The 27,716-nt window shown below is 44.5% G+C and overlaps 1 protein-coding gene and 1 long non-coding RNA gene across 2 annotated transcripts in view; both read right to left on the reverse strand.

Moving 5' to 3' along the window:
• Positions 1-1,337: 1,337 nt before the first annotated feature.
• LOC117871212 lies at positions 1,338-11,355 on the reverse strand. The gene is made up of 2 exons (XR_004644180.1): positions 11,301-11,355; positions 1,338-1,696 (listed from the first exon to the last, which is right to left on the reverse strand). It is a non-coding gene; the product is annotated as an uncharacterized LOC117871212 (long non-coding RNA).
• Positions 11,356-14,494: 3,139 nt separating this feature from the next.
• TSPAN7 (tetraspanin 7) overlaps positions 14,495-27,716 on the reverse strand; it is a 172,073-nt gene continuing 158,851 nt past the window's right edge. The window contains exons 7-8 of the mRNA XM_034754476.1: positions 15,853-15,925; positions 14,495-15,539 (exon numbers count right to left, since the gene is read on the reverse strand). Of these exons, the coding sequence (XP_034610367.1) occupies positions 15,857-15,925 (69 nt within the window). The 3' untranslated portion in view covers positions 14,495-15,539; positions 15,853-15,856. The remainder of the gene's footprint in view (positions 15,540-15,852; positions 15,926-27,716) is intronic.

Consider the following 27,716-nt stretch of genomic DNA (forward strand, 5'->3'; position numbering starts at 1 on the left):
GCTTTCTGGAAATCTAAGTACACTATGTCCACTGGATCCCCCTTGTCGACATGTTTGTTGACCCCTTCAAAGAACTCTAACAGGCAGTACTACCTGAGCCACCTATAGTATGTAATGTTTATATAAGGCACTAACATTAGGATTATTCCATTTACCAAGCCAGGCTAGGATATTACTTATTCATTCCAAAGGCAAGAAGCACATCACCATGCTTGTAAAACAAATTACCCACCTGTATGTGATGCTGTATGAAAAAGAAGATGCCCATTTATAATCATTGTTTCTACCACTGTTATACAATTGCAACAAATCTTTTACAAAGTATGTCATGTAAGTTATCAATGGAAAAGTTATAGATTGCTAAGTATGATCATCCTGTTTATATGCAAGAATCCTCTTTGTATCTGAAGTTATGGATATTGGCTATGTACTTGTATCTCAAACGTGTTGTGATGCCTGGGTGATACAGACAGATTTACATCAGGACTGGCCAACTATGTGTTGATGGCCCGTTAAGGACACGCAATGGGCCATTGAAGAGACTAAAACATACCCAATGACCCTTTCCTGGAGACATTTCAGAAAGCACTGAGGAAACGGCTGCCCAGTGACGCATCATAACATGTGACCCAAGGCTCCATCTTTGCCAGGAATTTTCTATGCACCTGGGTTGAAGGTATAAATGGGAGCCTGTGACATCATTTCTTTGGGTTCATTTCCTGCTTCATATCGCTGGACTGGATTTCTAACAAGGCAGCTATGAACAGAGGGACTGAATGGCCCCCAACCAGTTTAGGTGATCCAGAAAGAGACTTTTTACAAGCTAGCAGCTTTACCATCCCTGCTATGATCCTGACCTGCAATCTCTGAAAATCAATTGTTATGTATATGATTCTTTAACTATTTGATAACTCTTGTCTTTTCTTTCCTTTTTACATTAATAAAACTTTAGCTTTTAGTTACTAAAGGGTTGGCTACCAGCATGATTTTTGGGCAAGAGTTAAGTTTTATATATTGACCTGGTTAGATGTCTGATCCCTTGGGATTGGAAGGCCCATATAGCTGATTAATGTGGTTTTCAGTAATCTCTCATAATAAAGTCCAGTTGTCTGAGTGGTGAGCCAAGGGCTGGAATGCCTAAGGGGACTGTGGTTTTAACTTATTGTTAACCAGTATGGTGATACAGAAGCTCACTCTTGTTACTGGCTTGGTAAACTCTAATGATAGAATAACCACCAGTTTGGGATGTCTGCCCTGTTTAAAACAGTCGGTCCTATTTGGAATTCTCAGCTATATCCCACACAAGGAAACAGTCACACCATCTGTAGAACAAATTATGTGTTCAGCTGTTGTCATTTATTTCAAAATTTTCTGACTGTAATAGGATATAAGTGTATCCCTCTCTGTTAGGTGGGTGATGGGCAGAGTGAAGGCAGGTTGTGGAGACTTCACTATAAATACCCACTCCTTCAAATGCTTGTCATTCGTACTGACTCAGGCTCTGCAGCACAGTGGATTAGTTTCTGAAAGGAATAGTAAAGGGACCATTCCCCCACGCTCGTGCTTCCTGGTCACATCCCTGTGTGCTGGCACATTCTTCTCCTCAGTCTCCGAAATAGGAGCACGGCTACTGTGTCTGTCACTCTCCTCCTCCATGTTAGTTTCTGCCACAGCGTGGAGCACTTCATAGTAAGCCCTGGAGAAAGGACACAGTCATGAGTTCTGTATTTTAATTTCCAGTCTGGGGGATGTCATTTTCCAGGGGGCTGTAGATGTTTTATATTGTTATGACTGATGTTTATTACATGAATTATAGTTGTCTTGCTACTACTTAGCACTCTTCCCTTTTCTTTGTTGTGCCCACATCTTATATTTAGACTGCAAGGTCTTTGGGGCAGAGAGCGTCTTTTAATTACATGTGTGTACAGTGCCTACCATGATGGTGCTCTGAGGCCTAGTTGTACATCGCCTCTGGGCACTATTGCAATCCAAGTGAAGTAATAATATTTGTCACTTGTTTGGCTGATTTATTCTGCTGGATGTCGCATCGGGAGGTGGTGGCAATGAATATTCGGTGCTTTAGTCTCACTCACTGATTCTTAACGAAAAACACAACACATTTTAAAAAAAATGGCACCAAGCTGCCATCAACAGCAGAAAGGGTTTAACTTAACCTTCAGCACCCCATCAGAGGACTTGGAGCTCTGGCTGAGTCACGACTCCTGAAGCAGGCCTGTGTGTATGTAACAGAGGCTGACTGTGAATGTCATTGAGTGGGAGGGGATGCGCTCGGGGGGGGGGGGGATGCTTTTGATCTGTTCTCTGTCTTCTATAGCTTTACTCTGACAAGGAACACTTGTTTATCCTGTGTCTTACAATGCCAAGGAGGAAGACGACAATCACGATAAACATGAATGGGTTGTCAGAGCATACAGAACGTTCACCGTACAGAACGACTCCCAGCACGTGTGGAGTATCTTCCTGAGGCTGTTTCCCATCCCCCTTCTCAGTCCCATGAAAATAGAATTTTGCTGGAGAGAAACCTTTACAGGAACTGTGCTGTAAATTAGAGGATGTGATTTTTGTATGTACTTACATATAATAAAAAATGTCAAGCACCGTGTGATGGGGGAAATCCCATTGTCTCCTGTAGCTTTCCTGTCATTTAAATGAGCTGAGTGCTCTGAGGGGTTTTCAGGGATTCCCATGTCTTCTGTAGAACCCCCTTCAACATGGCAGTTGAACACACCCAAGCCAGGGGAAATTGACATGCCTGGAGTTAGTCGTCTCATAGGCGTGTTTTACCATACACATTTCACAGGTGAGACCATGTGCAACTGCACTGACTTCATAGCTATTACACCCACTCACATCAGGAATGAATTAGGCCTTATGACTTTTTGTGTGCGTTTTACTCCACCCACTTTTGAATTCACCCTTACTGAATGAGCAGTTGCTTTTATTACACTTAACTCATCTGAAATTATTAATGGCCCTTCATCCTGGAAGCAATTTCTGCCCATGTTCATTGCTGCAAGATTACCTGTTTGTGATCATTTTGCAGCCTGCATTTTCACAATGTAGTTTTAGAATCACATTAATCTCAAATGGATTATTATTGGGTTGACAATCCCTTAGGGTGCAATGAAAAGTATTCATTAATTCTCAGGGCAGGAGGGCTAATTACCTTTAAAAAAAATCTCTGCTAATTGCTAATAACTTTTTTTTTTTTTTTTTTACTGAATTGGTCCCGTAAAGCTATTTTTGATTTCCTTTTCATGCTGTAACATCTATAATTCATAGTCAAAACAAGAAAGGGAATATCAAGGTGATTCAGTTTAGCAACAGGAACAAATCATAAACGGGGCAAAGCCAAGGAGGCTAAACTAATCTTCTCCTCAGGAAAGAGGGTTAGATCTAGATCTGGTGCTAGACTTGACTTTCAAAATCACATCCCTTCAAGTTGCCTCAAATATAAATGGTCCAAATCCTGCTCTCTCTATTCATGCCAGTTATTCATTGACTTCAATGGAACTCCATGCAACTGGGACATAAGTGGTACATAGGGTTTATGTTGACTCCCTGCTCAGAGGTGACCTTGACCCCAGGTGAGTGATGGCAGACGGGTTTGGCCCTGTCATTGCTGAAAGTTGTATCCAGGTAAATTAAGAAGGATGTGATGAAGTCAGGACTCATAGCTGAGATGACATACAGGTGGATTCAATATATACTATTTGGAATAAGATGCTTATGGAGCTCAGAGAGTTCTATGTAAAGAGTAAGTTTGGCTACAATTAAAAAAAAAAAAAAGATTCACAGAAAATTGTGGGCCTAGACCTACTACTAATCAACGAAAGCACAAATCAGTTTTCCTGATCAGATGATGATTTATTTCCAAATTAGATTACAAAACGAATAATGGTGTACAATGGCCATTCCAATCAAAGCACTATGAACATCTGTGGTAGGACCTCGAACAGTGGAAAACAGAGCAAGAATGTCTGGGTTAGGTGGTCATAAGTGGTGCCGAGGTCTTGTGCTGCACCACCCTGCACAATGCTGATTTTCACTCTGGCTGAGCTGGGGTAGTTTTCGGGATTAGCTTTTCACTGTGACAGCCATTGACAGTCTATAGCCTTTGTTCACCCCTTTACAGGATTATGATACATTTTGTACAAAGTATGCTAGATGGACCTTTGGTTTGACCCAGTATGGCCATTCTTATCTTCTTATGTTCTTAACATATATGTCGACATATACACACCCAAGAACTCCAAAACAGCAAGGAGTGTTCAATGTCATTTAGGTGTATAAATAGCTGTGACTGAGAATGGAACAAGAGCTGCACTGCTGCTAATGCAGAGCAGAACCCAAAGCTTAAAGCTTTTCCACCGTTCCTACCTTGTCAAGGCACGTACTGAATCAGTTTGCAGGAACCAAACATCTAAAACTACAACAGGACAATGAAAGCTGACCACCATAACGCATTGGCTGTTTGTGACAAAAATCGGGGCAAGGTGATGTGCCAGAGGAGGAGCCAACTTTTTTTTCTTCCAAATTTAGCCCAGCTGGTAGGAAGAGCCTGCAGAGATTTCACCGGATACTGCACATCTGTAGGAGGAAGCACGTTCTCGCTGCAAAAGGCAGCGTTGTAATCTATACATCCACGCATCAAGATCTAATTTTTATGATATATTTCCATATTGCAATAACTCTACATCAGTGATGGTATAAATTACAATGTCCAGGTCAATCCAGAACTTCAAATGTGATGTCATTTATTTACCACAGTGCTGACTACATATTACACAACTCTGTGTGCATGGTACTGTGATTTGCTGTCTTTCAATTATTTTAACTGGGTAATAAGCCAGCACAATCAGTGACAAAAATCACACCCGGTATAATTATGGATCTCTCGTTTTAGGAGTAAGTGGCTGAAATAGGGAAAATTATGCAGCTTGCTGCAGAGCACAAACACTCAGAAGCAGCAACTGCTGCTGCTGAGAATTGTTAATGCCAATAACTCGAACATTACTGACTCTCCAGCTTAGAGATCTTGGGACATGGACCCCCAAAGAGAGGCAGGTGGGCTTTGGCTCACTGGCAGATCTCACCATCCTTCCCCCACAACTGGCAGGGTCTAGACGTAGACGTTAGGAAGCCTCACCACAGCTCATTAGCGTACTGTTGTATCACCCCATTGTGCTAGGCATGGGACATATGCATAGTGTGGCCGTGTCGGTCCTGAAAAGCTACAATGTAAACAGACACTGGGTCAGAGGGGAAACAGAGACACAGAAGTGAAGTGACTTGCCCAAGGTCACACAGCTGGTTAGTGACCAAGCCAGAAGTAGAATCTCTGTTGCTGGTTCCCAGTCCAATGTCTTGTCCCTCTAGAGCAGTGTCTCTCAACCCGTCCAGACTACTGTACCCCTTTCAGTTTCAATTTCACCTCACTTAAAAATGACTTGCTTACAAAATCAGATGTAAAAATACAGAAGTGTCACAGCACACTATGACTGCAAAATTGCTTCCTTTCTCATTTTTACCATATAATTATATAATAAACCAATTGAAATATGAATATTGTACTTACATTTCAGGGTATAGTATATAGAGCAGCATAAACAAGTCATTGTCTGTATGAAATTTTAGTTTGTACTGACTTTGCTAGTGCTTTTTATGTAGCCTGGTGTAAAAAAAATGGTTACCTACCTTCCCGTAATGGTTGTTCTTCGACATGTGTTGTTCACATCCATTCCACATTAGGTTTGGCGCGCTGCGTGCACGAGTGTCAGAAACTTTTTCCCTCAGTGGCTCCCATCGGGCCGGTGGGGGGCCTCCTCTGAGTGGCGCCACAGCGCCATGCAAATATACCCCTGCTGGCCCGACCCCCTCCAGTTCCTTCTTGCCGGCAACTCCGACAGAGGGGTAGGAGGGCGCGTGGTGGAATAGACGTGAACAACACATCTCGAAGAACAACAGTTACGCAAAGGTAGGTAACCGTTTTTTCTTCTTTGAGTGCTTGTTCACATCCATTCCACATTAGGTGAATCACAAGCTTACCTCACGGAACAATTGATCGGAGGACTGCCCTGCCAACTGCCACGTCCTCTCGGGCCTGTTGGTTGACTGCGTAGTGGGTCGTGAAGGTATGCATCGATGACCAGGTGGCTGGCTGCCCTGCAGATCTCCTGGATCGGGACTTGTGCCAGGAAAGCTGTGGAAGCTGCTTGCGCCCTGGCCAAGTGGGCCGTGACCACCGGGGTCGGAACACCTGCGAGGTCATAACATGCCCAAATACAGTCTGTAATCCATGTCAAGATTCGCTGTGCCGACACCGGGAGGCACCTCATCCTCTCAGCTACAGCCACGAACAGCTGCGTGGATTTACAAAAGGGCTTGGTGCGCTCCAAGTAGAACGCCAACGCTCAATGGACATCCAGGGTGTGCAGGCTGCGGTGATTCGGTCCGCATGGGGTTTGGGAAAAAACACTGGCAGACAAATGTCCTGGCCCAGATGGAATTGTGAGACCACCTTTGGGAAGAACTTGGGGTGCGGACGGAGCTGCACCTTGTCTTTATGAAACACTGTATACGGTGGCTCCGAGGTGAGTGCCCTCAGCTCAGATACCCTTCTGGCTGAGGTGATGGCCACCAGGAATGCCACCTTCCAGGAAAGGTGGAGGAGGGGCTCGAACGGGGGCCCCATGAGCTTAGAGAGGACTAAGTTGAGATTCCATGGAGGGACTGGGGGGGCATGAGTAAGGGAACACCCTCTCCAGTCCTTTAAGGAACCACCCCACCATTGGGTGGGAGAACATCGAGCCCCCTGAAAAACCCAGATGGAAGGCAGAGATGGCTTCCAGGTGCACTCTGAGTGAGGACAGGGCCAGCCCTTGCTGCTTGAGGTGTAGTAGGTACTCTAAAATGGCTGGCACCGGGGCCTGGCATGGCTGTACCTGTTGGGGCCCACACCAGCACGAGAACCTCTTCCACTTGGCCAAGTAAGTCGCCCTGGTAGAGGGCTTCCTACTACCAAGTAGAACCTGCTGCACAGAAAGGTAACACTGGCTCTCCAAAGCGCTTAGCCACAGAGCTTACATGTCGTCAGATGCAGTAATTGCAGGTAGGGGTGGAGGAGCCGCCCTCCGTCCTGCATGATGAGGACCCGGTGCAGGGGCAGGGTTACCGGGGCTTCCACCAACAGCTCCAGGAGCGTAGTCAACCAGTGCTGGTGAGGCCAGGCCGGGGCAACGAGGATGACTGCTGCCCTGTCCCTGTGCACTTTGAGCAGGACCTTGTGTACCAGAGGGAGCGGGGGAAAGGCGTATTTCAAGTCCCCTCCCCACGGGATCGCGTTGGCTACTGAGCCCAGGCGGCGATCCTGGAATGAGCAGAACTGGGCGTTACCCCTGGTAGCGAACAGGTCTACCCAGGGAAACCCCCACTTGTGGAAGAGCGAAAACATGACATCTGCTCTGAGCGTCCACTCGTGCATGCAGTGGGACCTGCTGAGGTAGTCCACCAGTTCGTTCCGCACCCCCGGGAGATATGACGCCTCAAGGTGAATGGCGTAGGCTATGCAAAAGTCCCAGAGGAGGAGAACCTCGTGGCAGAGCGGCAAGGAACGGGCTCCGCCCTGCTTGTTTATATAAAACATGGCGGTAGCGTTGTCTGTCAGAACTGTCATGCTGTGACCACTCAAAGTGGCGTGAAAGGTCTGGCAGGCTAACTGAACCACCCTGAGCTCCTTCACGTTGATATGGAGCGACCGCTCTGTTCCCGACCACAAGCCCTGAGTCCTGAGGTCCCCCAGGTGAGCACCCCATCCGAGGTCTGATGCGTCTGTCACAAGTGTCAGGTCTGGCTGTTGCATGGCAAAGGGGATGCCTTCGCAAACCATGGACTGGGACTGCCACCACAGCAAGGAGTCCAGCACATCCCCTGGGGCTGTCACTACCAAGTCCAGGGGGTCCCTGCCTGGGCGGTATACACGCGTGAGCCAAACCTGCAGCGTCCTGAGTTTCAGCCTGGCATGCTTGACCACATGTGTGCATGCTGCCATGTAGCCCAGCAGCCGCAGACAGCATCTGGCCATTGGAGTGGGAAACTGACACAGGATGTTCACTGCTTGCTGGATGGCCAGGAATCGTGATACTGGGAGGCTCGCCCTTGCCCGCACCGCGTCTAGGACCGCCCCTATGAATTCCACTCTCTGCGTTGGAATCAGAGTGGACTTGGGGACGTTGATCAGGAGCCCCAGCGTGCGGAATAGTCTTAGGGCCACCTGCACGTGGTACCGAACCTCCTCTTTGGACCAACCCGCCAGGAGCCAGTTGTCGAGGTACAGGTAAACCCAAATCCTCTGCCTCCGTAAGAAGACCGCCACTACTGCCATGCATTTTGTGAACACCCGTGGGGCCACGGCTAGGCCAAACGGGAGAACCGTGAACTGATAATGTCCCTAGTTCACGGTGAAACGCAGGAACCGGCCATGTGCTGGGTGAATGGCGATATGAAAGTACGCATCCTTCATGTCGAGGGCAGCGTACCAGTCCCCCGGATCCATACCCCTGGTTGAGAACCACAGTACTAATGGGCTGCAAACGGGTTCCATCCAGGCTCCCTCCCTGCCCTGATGATAGAGCTCCATTTTGATGCTGGTGTGAAGAAATGGTGGGCTAAACGGTGTGGAGAACCAATTCTTTCTGGCTAGACATTGTGGCCCTGATCCTGCACTCCTGAGCCAGGCAGGACTCATTGCAATGGGAGCTTTGCCTGAATAAGGCCTGCAGGATTGGGTCAAATGTAAAGCAATGCCACTGGCAAAACCTATACATACAGGCTGTGTTCATCAGCATAATCCAGCACTCACCCCAGCTCCCAGACAGTATGTCACTGCCTACAGTGAACATAACCGTTAAGATCAACTGCTTTTCTGTAGCTGAAAATGTTCATACTAATATTAGCCTGCGTAAAATACTCCAAGGCTTTCCCTTGAGGTGAAATTCACCCCGTGCAGAAGGCCAGAGCAAGGTCCATGCACTATTTAAGTCCCACAGGATCTCTCAAAGTAGGGTGCAAGTGGTGCATAGGGCTTGTGTTGGCTCTTTGCATAGGCATGCATTTCACACCCAAAGAGCAGCATGTAGGATCGACTGATTCCGGCCTGGAGTCACACTAGATTTGTTTTAGTCTGTTATTTTGAAGGAACAGCTTCTCAGTATCTCCTTGGACCATCTGAAAACGGCACAACTATTTTTATCACTGTTGCTCCGCTTGCAAAATTATTAATGGCCCCTTCATTTCCGCAGACCTTGCTGCCATGTTAACCTACAGCGAGATTATTGCAGCCTGGGAGGAACCTGCATTTACAAAATCATTTGGTTTTACTTTTACATTAATGAGAAATTGATTATTTCTCTGTTTCCTGCACTTTGCTCATCTGTGGAAAGGTTAGAGACTGGAGCAGCATGTAGAATAAGCCCAGTACGAGGTTGTGGAAATAGAAGATATGTGCTGAAAGAACTCCGCCCACCGCCAGTAACAGGTTCCCCCAAGGAGGTCATAGACAGCCCAGTCTGACACCCCCTCACCCAGACAAGCAGGATCTCTGGAGAGGCTGATGGTAGCCCAGCAACTCCCCCTGACTTAGCAAAGCGCTTAAGCACCTATTTGAAGTGCGCTGTTGGCTAGGGATGGGATTACGCACATGGTTAAAGTTAAGCGCATGCTTCACTGAAATGGGACCAGAATTCAAATCCAGTTCAGTGGCCTGGCATCCATCACTCAGCATCAGCATCTTGGCCCAAACAGCCCTTGATCGGTAGGAAATTTGAGAGGAGGCTGGTGTGACCCTCTTCCTCCCCTAACCAGGTGAAGCACAGGGAAGATGTTCACAGCCCAACCTCCCTTCTTCTTTGGGCAGACGAATCCTATTGCAGTGGGAGAGACTGGGACTGCTGGTGGGCCAAATCCCCTCTGGGATTCCTTCACCGCAAGCTGCTGTGCCTGTCAGAGATGACCCTTAATTCAGCATCACCCTTCAATCAGAGCAAGATACAACTTTGACTGAAATGAACTTAAAAGGCCACCTAGTGTGATTCTTTGTTGGTTCCAATTTCCTGCTTGATTAAAATACTCAGTTGATTGGGGGAGGGGTGTTGTAGAGAGACAGGATACATTTTTAGAGCTGTCTGAAGAAGAGCTTGTAGTACTTACCTTTTTACAGCTGCTGTCCTGACTTCCATGGGAGTTTTCCTAGAATAAAAACTGCAGGGTCTGGCTTGATTCTCTAATCCTCTGTGTACCAAAAATCCCATTGAATTGAGGTATGCAGGAGCTGTCCCCATAAATCATATGGTTGAAGGACAAGATAGAAAGTGCACATTCTACTATATACACGAAGCAAAGCCACTAATAGAACACCAGGCTTACTGCAAATTGGAAACAAATCAAGCATACATCACTGGGGCAAGAAGGGGGGGAATACAAGGAAACTGTGCTTGTAAACAGCATTTCCATAGCCTGAAAAAAAATCCCCCTAGAGGAGTTACATGAAAGCTGCCCAGCATTTATGCAGAAATTGTATTGGCATTCTTCACATTAATTAAACCGTGAACATTGTTCTGCTGCATAGCAGAGCAGAGAAGCAGTGGGCTGCGTTGGCATAAAAGGAGCAGACTTCAGCGTGCCAAACTCAGAGCTATCGAAAGCCAAGGGAATGCTCCAGCAAGGAAACTACTGTTCCTGACAGAGAGAGACAGCTCCCCACAGGCTGAGCCGAAGAATGACCTGGTCTCTGAAGGCAGCTGTTCATTTGCCCTTTTAGCTGGAGGTTCAGCAATACAGAACTGCACAGGCAATATAAATAAAAGGTGTTTAAAAAAAAAAAGACATACCAATCAGAGTTGAGGCCAAGCTGCAACGTTTGCCTCTTGCTCCGAACTTTCCCAGGTTTGAATGTGGAGCACATATCATTTATAATAGAAAAATCAATGCAGGGAAAGAAATGAGACAGCAAATATACAGCAGTCTAGTGACAGGGCCCAAACAAAAGCTAGGACACTGATTCCTCTTCTCTGCACTGTGGTGTGTACAAGAAAGGCAGACATCAATAACGAAGGAAAGTTGGTCTGCTTGCAGTTCCAGTCTTTATGCAAAATCCAGCTTTTAATTGATTGCCCTCAATTTGCCCAAATGCACAGTCAGTCATTTCCAGTGTTTGATTTCCTACAGCTACTGCCAGGCCTGCCTGATGGATCGTGAAGCTGCAAAGCACAGAATCCACATACCGTTCTTGAGGAGAACAATGCATCGTCCTTCCTCCTGAACCAGCACAGACCACAGAGACCCAGCAAAACTGAGCAGAAGGCAACTTCACTGCAGAACAAATGTTAATGATTAACCTGTTTAAATATACAGGTTTCTCCTCTCTCAGTATTATATACACACATTTATTTAAATACCACAGTGCAGAACATCAAGAATACATATGATTTTTATTTAATTTTCTGGTTTTGGGGTTGGGAGGATGGAAGCCAGAAAACCCCTGTTTTGTAAGCTCTTTCCTGGCTCTAGAGATGCCGTAATTTGTCAGCTAGGAAAGTTAAGGGAACTACTTGTGCGAATCAGCCAAGCAGGATTTAGTCCTTATTGTAGTACTTCTTTTTATAGCTTCCAATATTAGCCAAAGTTACTAATGTCTGTGCACATTGATGAATTTGAACATTCTTATAGCTTTGTCCCCCACCATTAAGGCAAGTTTTCAGCTCCTCTGAGAAACGACTAGTCAATCTCACATTGTCAGATGCTGAATTTCAGCTACTTGTGAGCTAAAGCATCTTTACATTTTCATAAAATGAGGGGGTTTGGGGAAGGGATTTCACCCTTTCACAGCTTAAAAATGGCTGAAGGAATTAAAAAGAAAAACAAAACAAAACAACATAAACACAACCAGCCATTGGACTGAGATTACGCATAGAAAGGGTCCGGGGAATTTCTCAGGAAGGTCTGAGCATATGAAAACAGAGGTTACATTGAAAGTCTAAAAGTAATCATAGCTATGGTGGACCCTTGTAATAACCACTACTCCCATCTCAACTCTCTCTCTCTCTCTCTCTCACACACACACACACACACACAGTTCCACCTATCTTACCCCATCTCAACTCACACACACACACACACACACACACACACACACACTGCCACCTATCTTACCCCATCTCAACTGACACACACACACAGGTTCACCTATCTTACCCCATCTCAACTGACACACACACACACACACAGTGCCACCTATCTTACCCCATCTCAACTGACACACACACACAGTGCCACCTATCTTACCCCATCTCAACTGACACACACACAGTTCCATGTACCTTAAAAAAAAACCCAGAACCAAGCAGTGGCAGGGAAAGCAGCTGTTACTAGGGAAAGTGGCACATAACATCAGCTGGTGACAAATAAATCTTAACTTAGAAATTCTATTGTTTAGTGATAGGTGTCAAGTAAAGCAGGGCTGGAGCTGAGGCAGAGCAGACTCTGCCACCGGAAAGCGCAGATTGAGACTCAAGGCCAAGGCGTAGCTATTGGAGTTACAAGCATCAGTCAAATACAGCAGGAGGGAGAGAGTGAAGATCAGCTTTATTCTCAGCAATGGATCACATCAGTAAAAATAATGATCTGTGGTTAGAGATTGACACCAAGTTCTGCTTCCCCCCCCCCCTCCCCAAGTGCAAGCTCCCACCCAATAAAGCTGAAGGTGCCAGTGAGCTTTTAAGGTCTTTTCATGTTTTGTTTCCTTTATGTATCCCTGCATGCCTGTTCATTCCTCAGCACTACTACTACTACGATTGCCTTTAATTTTGGATGAGAGAGCAGGGATTGCTCCAGCCAACATCAATACCAGACAATGGATTTATTGGCAGCGAATGCTGAAAAGCAGCGCATGCTGCTAGAGACCATGTATGCATGCACACTCCTGAGCCACCTTCGGGCTCCTCTGTCACCACTGGCTTAGAACCTGGTATCAGAGTCTGATCCCCAACACAGGCACCAGGGTAGGCAGTGTAATGAGCTGCGGTCTACAGGATTCTCCTGGAGATCTCATTTAAAACCTGCTTCGAGTGGTTTATTCCATACTAATTAGGGAGTCTAGTGTCCCTGCTGCTAAGGGGAAAGAAAACACAAGCAAGAGGCAGAAGGAGGGTCTGTATTCTGCCAAGGAGTCCTGGTGGTTGTGTTTATAGCAGCACCAGTGCTTTTGTGAAAGTGCAGTCAGAGCATACGTTTAACACATATGTCTATTTAATCTAAGATCTGTCCAGATGTTCCCTTATTCTTTCAGCTCAGGGGATGTGGAAACCAAAAATAATACCCTGCACTTGGACTTCAGTTTGTGGCATTTTGCAACTTGTTTGAATAAAGCCTAATGTGTGTTATTTAGGTTCAAACTCAGCCCTTAACGGGTCTGCATGGCAGCTTTGAGACAATAACCAGCTATATTTTTACACTACCTGCAAGTCATTCAGTGGTGTTTTATCTTCCTGGAATTTAGTCAGAGCAAAAGAGTTTCCATACCTGAGTGCATATGCAAAGTGTACACAGCAAAGGCACATGTAATTAGGGGGGGTTGTGTATGCATGCACAATACGGAACGCCTCTGCAGTTATTAAGCTTTACAGAAAGACATGCCTTTATAGTTTAAAGAGATTGCTGTTCATCGCTGGGTATACAATGTAGGGCTGAGGCACTGCACAATTACTTCTTGTATTTGATGGTACTTTTCAGAAAGGCTTGAAAGTTTATGCCCACATATGCTACAGCTTTCCTCCTTCATTTTTCTTTTTTACCCAAGTAACAAAGAGGGCTAAATTCTCTTCTCAACTTACAGGTAAATTATTGATTTAAGGCCTGAACAAAAGCCTAGTGAAGTCAATGGGAGTCCTCCTATTGATTTCAATGGGTTTTAGATTAAGGGGGTTTAGTGCCCGATCCAAGCCCATTGTAGTCAATGGAACACTACCACTGACTTGCATGGGCTTTGTGTCAGGCCCTAAATTCTCCATATATTCACATGAAGAGAGACCCTTCCAAGGCCGAGAGACAAGTGCATACCTTTCCACAAATGTTGCAGTCAGTGCTATGCAAAAACAAATGTAAGGGAATTCCTAACACCATAATAGTGTGCAATACAATTAAGGACCTGGATCATTGAACACTGTAGATTTTCAACAAAAGGAGTAATTGTGAAGCAGAGGGTATGTATTCAGCCCATAAAAAACCTTCCACTTATTCCAGTTTGTTTCACCAAGAGTTTGAAACAATTCCAGCTACTACCTCCTTCCAAGGCAATATTATTTTTGCCTCATAAGCAAGTCTCAACTTAAATATGCATAATTCTAAATAATGATGCACTTTGTGTTTTACTTCTCCCTGAGAGTTGTGTTAGGACTGAAGAACAAAAGTGAAGCAGATAGAAATCTGTAATAGTTCCATTTATTAATACATATCTCACAAATACAATATCAACGCATTCTTGTTGGCATGCTAGACAGAGGCATTATTAAAAAATTCCTATTTTTTTAAAAAGGTTTTAAACTTTTGCTTCCCCCCCAAAATATTCTGTATGCTTGTTTTTGTTTTGATTGATTTGACAATATATTTGGTGGCTGTAACGTCAATGGGAAAAAAAAGAAAATAGAAAAAAGGATGAAGGCCGCATTACAGCATGATTTGATTCGTTTATAGTTATCTAATAAAAAAAATAAAAGAAGCAAAATTACTGCCTTCACAGTAAGCAACAACACAGCTTAATAACAGTATTACACAGGTTCAGGTTCAGAGGCAAAATGCACTAGACAAAGTCTACTGGCATACGCACTAGGCATACAACATTGAATAAGAATCAAAGATGTAGTAGAACATCAGGAATAACAGTTCCCTTCAAGCACAACATTATAACATTATTTTTCAAGTATCTTTATGTTATGTTACTGATTTCTTGTGTTTTGGGGGAAGGGGACATTTGTGGCGAGAAGATGAAAACCTTAGTAAAGCAGTAAACAAAACAAGAAACTAAGATTTAGTAAAGCAAAAGAATATATATTTCATATACTGGTTTAAATGAACGTGTGCAACACTTATTAACCATGGTGAAAGGCTAATTTTGCCCTCCAGTCACTACATGCACAGCCTGATCGATGCTGTTAATGGATTACCATTGTTCACGTACAATGCAACTACTGTATGACCAAGAACATACATATAGTGCCATCATATGCAGAACCTTTAAGATGGAGTGTACAGTACTGGATGCTGAATGGTTCAAGCTACTCTTGGTGGTGCAATAGTACTTCACGGAATGGTACACTACACATGGTACGGAGTTTAGAAGATGGTGTGTGTGTGTGTGTGCACGCGTGTGCGAGCGAGAGAGTGTGCTCTAACATTCTTTAAAGTCTTCCTAGATTGCTGCAGTTCCTGATTTTGAGACAGGCTCTGTATTTCACATCTCTGAAAGACTAGGGAAGGAGAGAGAAAGAGATGAATTGTTTTAGCTGCTAACAAGCTTCACAACAGAACTTTCTCTGTTAAAAAAAATATATTCAGAGGTAACAAAATATTCATAAATTATATGTTCAAGTGATGCTGCAATTCCCCTCTTTCCACCAGGCAAAATATTGGGGCGGAGGGAGGCAGAACCCACAGCTAAAGGCCCCATTCTTGATAAAAACATAAGATATCCAAAATCTACTATCATGAACAAATGTACAGCAGAGCATGGCTACTGAATACCTTGTGGCCAGCACACTGTACAAAGAGATAATGGCTCACCTTGTTACACCATCTCATACTGATTGGCCGTGATAAATCGGGACAGACAGCATGCCAACAGCATTCCAATCAACTATTCGAGGGGGGGAAAAAAACAGACAAGGAGTTAAGAGTCATTGTGATACATAGTGACTTTGCCAAATGGAATCTTTGGTAACTTTTTTAAAAATCTGAAATGTGCTGTTACATTATAGGAAAGCAAATGTTTACATTCCTGAGCTATTATGAACCCCCTAGAATTACTACCACATTTTAAGTGCAGCTCTAATCTGAAAAGTGGTGTAAAAAATGGCACCTCCATCTTCATCAGATCTTCCTCCTGTTTGTAATCAGAGTCCCATCTGCTTCCTTTGGCAACTAAGTATTTTTTCACTACTTTTTACTCCTGTTTGCACTCCCTGGCCAGCAAAGCGGAGGGAGAGCGAGCTGAATCCTATTCTGGCACATGTATCAAGTTATTGACTAATTCTAATGTCGGGATCTCACTTGGTTATAGAATCATAGAACCATAGGTTAGAAAAGACTGCAAGGGTCTTGTCTAGCCTCCTGCCAAGATGCAGGATTTGTTGTCTCTAAACTATCCAAGACAGATGGCTATCAGCATCCTTTTGAAAACCACCAGTGAAGGAAATTCCACAAGCTCCAGAAGCCGTCTGTTCCATTGGCCTACTGTTCTGACAGTTAGGAAGCTATTCCTGAGATTTAATCTAAATCTGCTATGCTGTAGTTTGAACCTGTTGCTTCTTGTCCTGCCCAAGAGAGAACACCTTTTCTCCATCTATTTTATGGCAGCCTTTCAAGTATCTGAAGCCCTCTGTCATGTTCCCCTCCCCTTAATCTCCTCTTTTCGAAATAAAACATACCCAATTCCTTCAGCCTTTGCGCATATGGCTTACGTTCCATCCCTTTGATCACCTTTGTCACTTGCCTCTGGATCCTTTCCAGTTTCTCTACATCCTTTCTATGCATTGGTGACTGGAGTCCTGGACCCAGCACTCCAGCTGAGCCCTAACTAGCACCGAGAAGAGCAGTACTATCACCTCCTGTGACTTGCATGCTATGACTCTGTTAAAGCAACCTAAAATTGCATTTGCCTTTTTTTGCAACCGCATCACATTGCTGACGTATGTCGAGGTTGTCAACCACCACAACTCCCAGATCCTTCTCAGCAGTGCTGCTGACAAGCCAGTTATCCCCTATTCTGTATTTGTGCATTTGGTTTTTCTTCCCTAGGCGCAGCACCTTACATTTGTCTTTGTTTGATTTTCATTTTGTTGTCTATAGCCCAGTTCTCCAATTTATCAAAATCCAGTTCTATCCCCTAAAGTGTTTGCAACCCCCCAGCTTTGTGTCATCTGTGGACTTGATCAGTAAGCTCCCTATAACTACATCCAGGCCATTAATAAAGATGTTAAATAACATTGGACCTAGAACAGATCCCTGGGCTTGTTACTACTAATGAGTAACACCACTGAAAGATATGGCAGATTGGCATAGGGTTAATGAAAGGCAGAATTTGGATGGCAGTATCTTTATTACTGATGATTCTGAGTAACCAGGACAGCAAGTAACTTAACTTCTAGATCCCACAGTGAGTACATACAGCTGACACATTTTAATTAACATACATTCTTAAACACACATCTTTATTAAATGAGAGTCAAGTTAAACATGCGTTGAAGTGTGGTCCATTTAATGCCCCAAACCAACTTTTCCCTTTCTTTACAAAAGTTATACAATTTCAAAAATAAAGTTAAGACATTTGGAAATGAAGAGCTGAAGATCTACGTCAGGGGTAGGCAATCTATGGCATGCGTGCCGAAGGCGGCACGCAAGCTGATTTTCAGTGGCACTCACACTGCCCAGGTCCTGGCCACCGGTCCGGGGGCTCTGCATTTTAACTTAATTTTAAATGAAGCTTCTTAAACATTTGAAAAAGCTTATTTACTTTACATACAACAATAGTTTAGTTATATATTATAGACTTATAGAAAGTGACCTTCTAAAAACATTAAAATGTATGACTGGCAAGCGAAACCTTAAATTAGAGTGAATAAATGAAGACTCGGCACACCACTTCTGAAAGGTTGCCGTCCCCTGATCTAGGTGGTTCTCACTGCCATGTAGTTCTTCAGCCATTCAGACTTCACTCAACTTACAGCCTTCACTCAACTTACAGCCTTCACTTGTTCCTTAAAATTTGCACAATATGAGCAACAGTGAGAGGAACAAATTAGTAGGAGATTATTGGAAATGGATCCCTGGAATAGGATATGGGTTTTTATAATCTCCTGGTAATTTATTCATTTGACCATCATAATTTATTAATATTTTCCTGCATATACCAATCACATTAATAACCACACTTTTCACAGCTGTGGTGGTCTATCAACTCTGAGCATATAAAGATTGTTACAGTTCATAACGACTTACAGAGGCGAAGAGACACCGCTGCCGAAACATCAACCTTTTTACTTTGTTTCAAATAATTATAAACACACTTTTGCCAAAGAGTAGTGTGTCAAAACTGATCCATCTCATTAATTTGTGCCCGTTGGGGCATCCTTTAAGTTAGGGGCACCATGCAGTTCCCTTTGAACATTTCTATCTACTGCATGTGAAGGATATCAATGTAATGGATTTCAGAATGTGGACAAAACTTATTAGCAATAAAAGCCTTCCCTTCTTCCTGGAACCACATGGAGTGCACCCAGCTATCCCCTGGCTGGTTACCCTTCCAAACTAGCTCATTATTCTGTTTAAAAGTTTACACTCAGGATTGTTAATTAGTTTACTACATAATTAAGGCTCCCTGTATAGTGATCACTGTAACAACATTCATCTTTCCCACCAAGCTGACTGTTTGGTCCCTACACTACCCCAAACCTGTGTTACTTCCCATAGTGAGCATTTATAACCCCCAAGAATGAATGTATACACATATGCTTAAGAGCACTACCCCTCCCTAAATGTTGAAAATCTTGGGACGTCACTGTAAAAAGAACAACTCAGGAACGCATCACTTACTTCATAGTGATGTCTGCTAATCTGGAATGTAAAACGTAGCAATATCAGCTTTCAGTCCAGTCATACTGTTCTAGTTGCCACAACATTTCATACTTGGCATGAGCACATTTGGGTTGGCGAAAAACAGAAGCTAGATGAGATTCCCACCATCACCACCTTTTCCTATTTAAATGCTGGAGATGTCTGAATCATATCCTATCAGGGCGCTAAGGAAATGCTGATTAGGACAGGGTGTATCACAAACATGTGCCCTCTTATTAAGCAGAAAGACGTTTGGGCAAGATCCAGCAATCAGCAATGCTGCTCAACGGGTGACTCACATTGTCGGGATTCATTTTATAAAATGGCCTTAACTCCCACGAACTCCAACTAGTATAATGCATTTTTAGCATCAGGTGACAGTATCAATCTTAGCTCAGGTATAAACTACACTGAGTGAAGGTCATGGATAACACACCCAACATGGTCCTGATACAACCTCCAGTACTTGATCTTTTCGGGTGGGGTTTTGAAATTAATTGGATTTGGTCATCCAAATCCCCATCTCAGTTTTGGAAATCCCTCCCTATATCAACAACTCACCTTACTGACACTATAACTATTAACAAATATTTTTAGGTCCGTGTTAAAGGAGTGAGTTTAGGCTGTAGCTCGAGCACTCACTCAGGAGCTCTCCTTCCTTCGGGCAAATTGCGAGGTTGGTGTTATCTGGCTGTGCATTATAGCCCAATACTCCAGTCGCTATGGGGGTTTGTAAAATCCTATTGGGAGCCCATCATGTGCTCCCGCTTTACCACTCCAACAGCTGCTGAGGCTGCCGTTGCTACTTCCTGCTGTGATTTTTGTTTTAACTTAGTCTCCCTTTTTGGAAGTTGTACATGTGTTTCCCTCAGGGTTATACAAACTGTGACATAAAGAACAGAACAAAATGTTCCCCGTGGGCTCTGGGTCGTGGCTGTCCCTCCCATTACTTTTTAACACCTGTGTATTTCTGGGTTTATTTCTTTTTCCTCAGTTGACACATTAGTTCCTTCTGTGCTTTATTATCTTTTTCACTGTAATAACACTAAGTAACTCTGATTGTGTGTTTGGACCTATTTATTTTCACTAAACTAATTCCTCCCCAGACCCTAATCAGCTCCTCACTGATCTTTTAAGGGCTAATTTTGCGTGCACATCCAATTTTGCTATATTTTCTTGGTACTATGAAATGGATGTTATTTTCCCCCTCAGCAGGACGTTAGCTGTGTCCAGAGTAAGCAAGAGTCGCTATTTGAGAAATCGTTAAATTGCACATATTCATCAAATGCTTTTACAAGGTCTTAGACTACCACTGTGAGATCCTGCAATTGTCAGTGTGACGCTGGCAGACCAGGTGCCAGCTTATGCCAAGGGGCCTACGTCTCAAATGATCACTGACAAATGCATAGCTGGAATCAGCCTACCTCACCTGTGTGTTAGTATTGCTAAAATAGTAATTAGAATTATAAGAATGTGTTTAGACTTTATGAAATGCTTGTAAGGGTCTGGATGCATTAATCTCACTTATATCATCTGCATCCCATGTTATCAGGTAATATTTACGCGTGTGCTCTGTAACTGTAAATCACCAGACGGGGAGGAGCATTAACCAGTGAGATGATGCAGATGATATAAGCATTAACCAGCGTGAAGTACTAGTCTCCAACAGGAGGTGTTACCTTCTGCCCAACAAATCAGCCCATCACCACTAGACGCACTATTGTGGATCATCAGCAGACAAAAGACTTTGTTGTTTGCTCTCTGCCCCCAATAAAGAGGAGTTCCTCCCATCAGCTGAACTGGCAGGTCAGAGAATTCGAATGGGATAAAAACCCTTAACAAGAAGAAACTGCATCGCTATGCTGCTTGGACTCAAGGGCAATGTTTTCTAGGCCTAAGAAGGAGATCCCTAGGTTTAGCTTCGGTTAGCGCTAAGGGACAGCTTATTAGAGAAGCCTATCTTACTTTTGAAACTGAAGACAGTAACTCATTGATGTGTGTGTGTGTGTGTGTGTGTGTGTGTATTTATCTGCTTTAACCTTGTAAATAACTTATTTCCTTTTCCTAGTTAATAAATCTTTAGATCGTTTGTTATAGGATTGGGTACAAGCATTGTCTTTGGTGTGAGATCTGGGGTGCAACTGATCTGGGGAAAGTGACTGATCCTTTGGGACTGGGAGTAACCTGAATACTGCTGTGATTCTTGGCGTAAGGCACCATCTATCACAAAGGCTGTCCTGCAGTGGCTTAAGAGTGAGAGTACCAACCTCAGGGCAGACTGTTAAGAAGCAGGATTGCCCTATACTTAGTTTTCACCAATTAATTATTAAGTGTAAAGTCCTCAGGCACCAGAACAGCCTTAATATGGAGTCACAGATAGTCCCCTTGGATACACTGATCTATCTCGCCACCCAGGTGAGCCTACTTTTGAGATAGATGGTCCTTTAGATCAAGAATCACAGCAATATTCAGGTTACTCCCAGTCCCAAAGGACTAGTCACTTGCACCTCAGATCTCACAACAAACACAATGCTTGTAGCCAATCCTATAATAAACTATATACAGATTTCTTAAAAAGGAAACAAGACTTATTTACAAAGTTAAAGCAGGTAAACATACTTACACAAATGAGTTACGATCTTAGGTTTCAAAAGGTAATAGAACAGAGGTGGGCAAACTGTGGCCCGTGGGCCACATCCGGCCCACGGAACCTTCCTGCCCAGCCCCTGAGCTCCTGGCCCGGGAGGCTGGCCCCCAGCCCCTCCCCTGCTGTTCCCTCTCCCCTGCAGCCTCAGCTCGCTCGCTCCACTGCTGGCGCAATGCTCTGGGCGGCCGGGCATTGCAGCTGCAGAGCTGCTGCCTGACACAGTGCTCTGAGCTGCGTGGTGGCACAGCTACCTGTCCTGGTGCTCTGGGCGGCGTGGCTGTAGCGCCGCCAGCCACCAGTGCTCCAGGCAGCGCGGTAAGGGGGCAGGGAGCAGAGGGGGTTGGATAGAGGGCAGGGGAGTTCGGGGTGGTGATCAGGAGGCGGGGGTGTGGATAGGGGTCGGGGCGGGGAACATGGGCGTCAGTCAGGAAGGAGAGGTGGGGTTGGATTGGGTGGTGAGGGTCAGTCAGGGGCAGGGGTTCTGGAAGCTGTCAGGGAGAAGGAGTGGTTGGATGGGGCAGTCAGGAATGAGAGTAGGGGTTGGATGGGGCGGCGGGGGGCAGTCAGGGGCGGGGAGTTCAGAGGCAGTCAGGAGACAGGGAGTAGAGGGGGTGGATGGGGCAGGAGTACCAGGGGGGCCGTCAGGGGGTGAGAAGCGGGGAGGCGAGGTGGGGGGGGTCGGATAGGGGGCATTAGCCGGGCCATGCCTGGCTGTTTGGGGAGGCACAGCCTCCCCAACCGGCCCTCCATACAATTTTGGAACCTCGATGTGGCCTTCAGGCCAAAAAGTTTGCCTGTCCCTGTAATAGAAACTTCTATAATAAGGAAGCGCTATATGTCCTTTAGGGATACTCCAAGCAAAGCAGCTGGGAATCCCTTTCTTATGCTTAGAAAACCTTGCCCCCCAGAGTCCAAGCAGCAGAGAGATACAGTTCCTTCTTGTAAGGGTTTTTCCCCCCTTCTCTCTCAGGTGCTCTGAGCTGCGAACTTAAGTGATGGGAGGAATTCACTTGCATGACTCCTTCATGGTGGGGAAGAGCAGAACAACAAATTCTTTTGTTCTCTTTAATGTTCCACAATAGTCCGCCTAGTGCCAATGGGCCTTCCTTGTTGGCCAGGATGTAACACATTCTGATGCAGACCAACACTGTACACTAGTTAATCTCTCTCTGCTGTCTGGTGATTTGCACAGTCACAAAGGCGTACAATACAAATGCTTAAATATTACCTTACAATATGGGATACAGGTGCTATAAGTGAGTTTAATACATGCAACAACTCACAAGCATTCAGTAAAGTCTAAACACTAAACACATTCTTATATAATCGTAATGCCTATTTTAACAATACTAGACATTCAGGTGAGCCAGACTGATTGCAACTATGTATTTGTCAGTGTTCAGTTGAGACATGGAGACTTGGCATGAGTGCTGGCACTTGGTCTGCCAGCGTGTCAAACCCCATGTCAAGTTGCTGAGTAGGTTTGATATTTGCTATTATTATATGTATTGTGGTATGACTCGGGATCAATGAACAGGCCCCATTGTGTGTGGCACTGTACATGCAGGGTAGTAGACAGTTTTGCCCTCAAAGAGCTGACAATAGTAGATTTTATATCAGACTTGTGCATATCATCAAAAACAGGAGAGCCCCTTTATTGTATGAGGGAAGATTAGTGAGGTGTAATATCTTTTATTGAACCAATTTCTGTTGATGGAAAAGACAAGCTTATGAGCTTCACAGAGCTATTCTTCAGATCTTCTTCATTTTATTGAATGGCAGTGGAAATACACAGATGACACAAAGTCACCAACAGACCATTTTTCCTGTAGGCGATGGTGGTATACTGGTACCTGCTCCAGAATGCTGCTGATTGGCCAGGAACCCCCAAGCCATAATCATGAGAGTTCTAGCTGTAAGGGGAGAGTAGGCAGTATATAATCTCTCTTTAAAAACCTGTCTGATACTGAATCTGGGCCACAGATCACTATTGTAATCATCCCCCACCACCATCTTCTTCCTGCACTAGATTTCTGGGATGAAGGGGAGGGCAGGAGGAGGAGATGTCATTTTAAAGCCAGAACTCTGACAAATAAAATGTCATTACACGTAGTAGACAACTCCCAATCATCGATGAAGTTTGTTGTGTTTCAGAGATGCCATATTCACTTCCAGTAATGACAATGTTCAGCTTGACAGTACTTCCCAGGATATGGTAATGTGTTTATTTCACGAGATGAACATTTACAGAAACAAATTTACTCAAATCCATCCTGCAGAAAGCAACAGGTTGGCTTTCCACTGAAATTCAGATTACAAGTGTGTGCACCTTCTGACCTTCAGGCTATTTATTTCTCTTTGGCACTGCCTAAATGCTGTTTCATACCTTTAAGGGGTCATGTTACCATCACATAAACTCATGTATTTCACAGAGCATGGCATAAAAGGGGAAAGCCATTATATAAATGGACTTTGTACAGCATTTCTGGATATACTAAAATTTGCCCAAACAAATGGCTCCACTGATAACAAGTGTAGTTAATGAGGGGAGGGCAGGAAAAAACAGAGAGAGGCTAGAAAAAAAGAATTGAGGATTTTGAGTAAACAGTATAAACAACATATGTGCTGGTATGGGATGCTAGAAAGATTTAATTGTCACTTACTTGGTCAATCACGGTTGTGCCATTTGGGAGCAATTTGGTTGTCATAAACCAGCTAGCCAAAAAATCTTTATAAACCTACACATCTTTACAGTCCACTTACAACTATTTACTCACAGTACAACAAATAATAAACTAACAAACAGCAAACAAACAAAAAACCCCAACAACCACCACAAAAAAAACCCTTCCCCTTCTCATTGCATCTCCACACAAACCCTTTCTTCACAAGAAACAGTCGCATTTATTCACCTTAGGGCTTGTCTTCACTATGGAGCTAAATCAATTGATGCAGTGGCATCGATTTATCAGATCTAGTGAAGACATGTTCAATCGATGGGAGAGTGCAGAAATGGAACAATGATTTCACCTCTACTTGGAGGTTGGGACTCTAGGTCCTTTGTGCTGTTTCATCCTCACAATGTGTCCCTATTTAAGGCCATAAGTACAAACTCAGTCATGTGTTTGACTAGCCAGGGACTCAGCTGCTGGAGCTGATACTCCAGTTTTCTCCATGTGGAATGACACTTCACCTTTTAGCTCCTTGATTTCTATCGCTGTGTTCTCAATCCTCAGTGTTCTGGGCACACAGCTCTCCATGCTCGTCTGGAAGGACTGAGTTTACCAATCATTGTGGCATTAGTTCTTTTGATTTCACTGGCTTCATCTAAGAATGTCTATGAAGTTTTCATATCCTGGAGTGTTTCTGCCAAAAAAACCTGTTCCTCTTCCTGACCAGTGTCCATTCACAGCTGTTTCTACTCAGCCATTCTGTTCTTCTCAGACAGAGGAAGCTGTACACTCAAATCAGAATCAGGGTAATAGCTTTTACAGATTCCCCTTTAAAAGGGATATTTTTATGAATGTACTTTTTATAGCATTTAGGAATATTTTTCAGTATTTTCAAATCCAACAGAAGCTCTGCTTTGAGTCTGCCACATTGGCACTGGGCAAATTGACATTTCAAACCTCTCTCATTCTCCTTAATGTATTTTCAGCCAGGCTGAGGCCCAGCCTTCTTGTCTGTGGGTGCAACTTCTGTCCCAAACATGAGCTGTGGGCACAGATCTGAAGAGTTATGCCTCCACCTGAATTGTGCCCCCAATCAGGTGCAACTACTCAACTTTATGCTAGAAATTAAATTGCAAGTGCTAAAATATATGCACAAAGTGGATGCTGTACTGGACTAGAGGGAATCCAACCACAGATCCCTAAATGAATCGGTATTGTGCACTCTGAAGGATTGATTTTCACTATGTGGACTGTACGCTGTCTCTGCATCCTGCAGTAAAGCTGGAACAATATGGCTCTAAAGCTGCACTACAATCCCCTCCTACTTAATGAGTAACTCAATGGTAATTCCAACCTGAAGAGGCAATCCCATGTCCTTTAAACCAACATCTGCACTGTAGTGTTCCACAGACAAAAATCATTCCTCTTAAAGGCGACTTGGACAGTTTTATTTTATGTTGTCCAGTGTATGGGGATCATTTTCATGAAGAGCACCTGCTAAACACAAGTTATTCCAGCTGAAAATCAATGTCAGACTTCGATTCCAAAAACAATTTGCTTTTCTAAAAATTATTATTTCAACCTCAACAAGCGAAGTCTGTGCTTTGCAATTGTGCAGATGTCATCGGTCCCAAAGCAGCTTTTCAGACACTAATTGTGGTTGAGAAATCATGCCAAAGCAATAAGACACGTCATGCCATTACATCAACTTTTTCCATTTCTGAGAACTGGTACATTCCTTGTATTGGTTAACACCTAACAAACTATGCAAGGGAAAGGCCAGCACAACATGCTCTACTGCAGAAGAGCAAAACAGTGCAACTTGCCTTTTACTTGATTAAAACTATTCTAAATAGAAACAGTGAAACCTCACCTAAAGCGGTATCTCTGCCTGCTACGTTACTATTAGCCTTGCTTAATCTGAAATCAGTCAGAGGATTCCATTCTTATGTGGATCAAGCAAGACAGATTAATAAGTAAATGGTAACCAACTTTATTGTATTCTTTACATATTAGGCTACATTCAGCTGTCTGCTCCACAAGGGGTAGGGACTAAGCGAGGTAGGGAGTCATTTCGCACACACGAACAGGCCAGGAAGAATCTTTCTACAATGCACAAGTGTGGGCTGGGAAGTAGGCTTGCCTGAGTCTCATGCCCCCACCTCCTTAATGGTGTAGGGGCGACAGTGTGCTGGAAGTGAAGAATGTCTAGCTCCCCAGTTGGCTGGAGTGTACACTGCCATCAGCAACAAATACTTGCAAGCAGCACATCAGGGTGCACTTTGCATTTGCTCGGAGCAGCAGCAAAGTGCATTTCACGTTGTGTTGCCTGCAGCCTGCCATGATAAATCCAGCCTGTGCCAGCATGATTCTCGCTGCAGAGGATGCATTGGTCTGCATCTCTGTTCTTCTTTGCTGCACTGTCCAATTCCATCAAAGACAGAATTTAACCCATAAATTATGGATTGCCTATAATAAATATCCAGACAGGTCAAAACTAGGGTTACCATATTTAAAAAATAAAAAAAGAGGACACTCCATGGGGCCCTGGCCCCGCCCCTTTCCCACCCCCAGCCCCGCCCCAACTCCGTCCCTTCCCCGCCCTAACTCCGCCCATTCCCCGCCCATTCCCCAAAGTCCCGCCCTAACTCCCCCTCCTCCCTCCCAGCCACGCGAAAAGGGCTGCCCAAGCGCTACCGGCTTCACGGTTTGCCGGGCAGCCCCTATGCCTCCGGACCCTGCGCCCCTGGCCAGGCACTTTCTCTCCCGGGCTCCAGCTGCTGTGCTCCTCCCCGGACTCAGACTTCGGCTCTGTTTAAGAGCCAAGCTGCCCAAGCCAGCGCTACCGGCTTCGGGCAGCCCCCTTGACTCCGGACCCCAGCCGCCGGAGCAGAGCAGCTGGAGCCTGGGAAGGGGGCTTGGGGTCCGGAGGCATAGGGGCTGCCCGAAGCCGGTAGCGCTGGCTCGGGCAGCTTGGCTCTTAAACAGAACCGAAGTCTGAGTCAGGGGATGAGCAGAGCACCGCGGGAGAGGAAGTGCCCGGCCGGTATTTTTCCGGACATGTTCGGCTTTTTGGCAATTTCCTCCGGACGGGGGTTTGATTGCCGAAAAGCCGGACATGTCCGGGAAAAGCTGGACGTATGGTAACCCTATCAAAACTCTGACAAACAATCCCAGTTTGGCTTCTTTCTATATTGTCCTCCCAGCTGCAAACAACTTCTAGCCAAGTTAAAATGCTACACGTAAAAATACAGCACGTACTACAGATTCATTAAAGATGTGACTAGGCTAAAGCAGATTTGGTGATTTATACTTGGTCCAGAGCCTTACCTACAAAATATCCTGCAATTTGCCTCAATTGTGTAGGGCTGAATAATCCAACATGTTACCTCCCGAGTCCTCAAACAATTTTGGATGGATTTTTTAAAGATATCTGCATTGAACACAATTCTGACTACCTAAAAACAGATTCAGACAGAGTACAGAGAGCACTTTAT

This window comes from Trachemys scripta, chromosome 1, assembly GCF_013100865.1.
Source record: "Trachemys scripta elegans isolate TJP31775 chromosome 1, CAS_Tse_1.0, whole genome shotgun sequence".
Taxonomy (NCBI): domain Eukaryota; kingdom Metazoa; phylum Chordata; order Testudines; family Emydidae; genus Trachemys; species Trachemys scripta.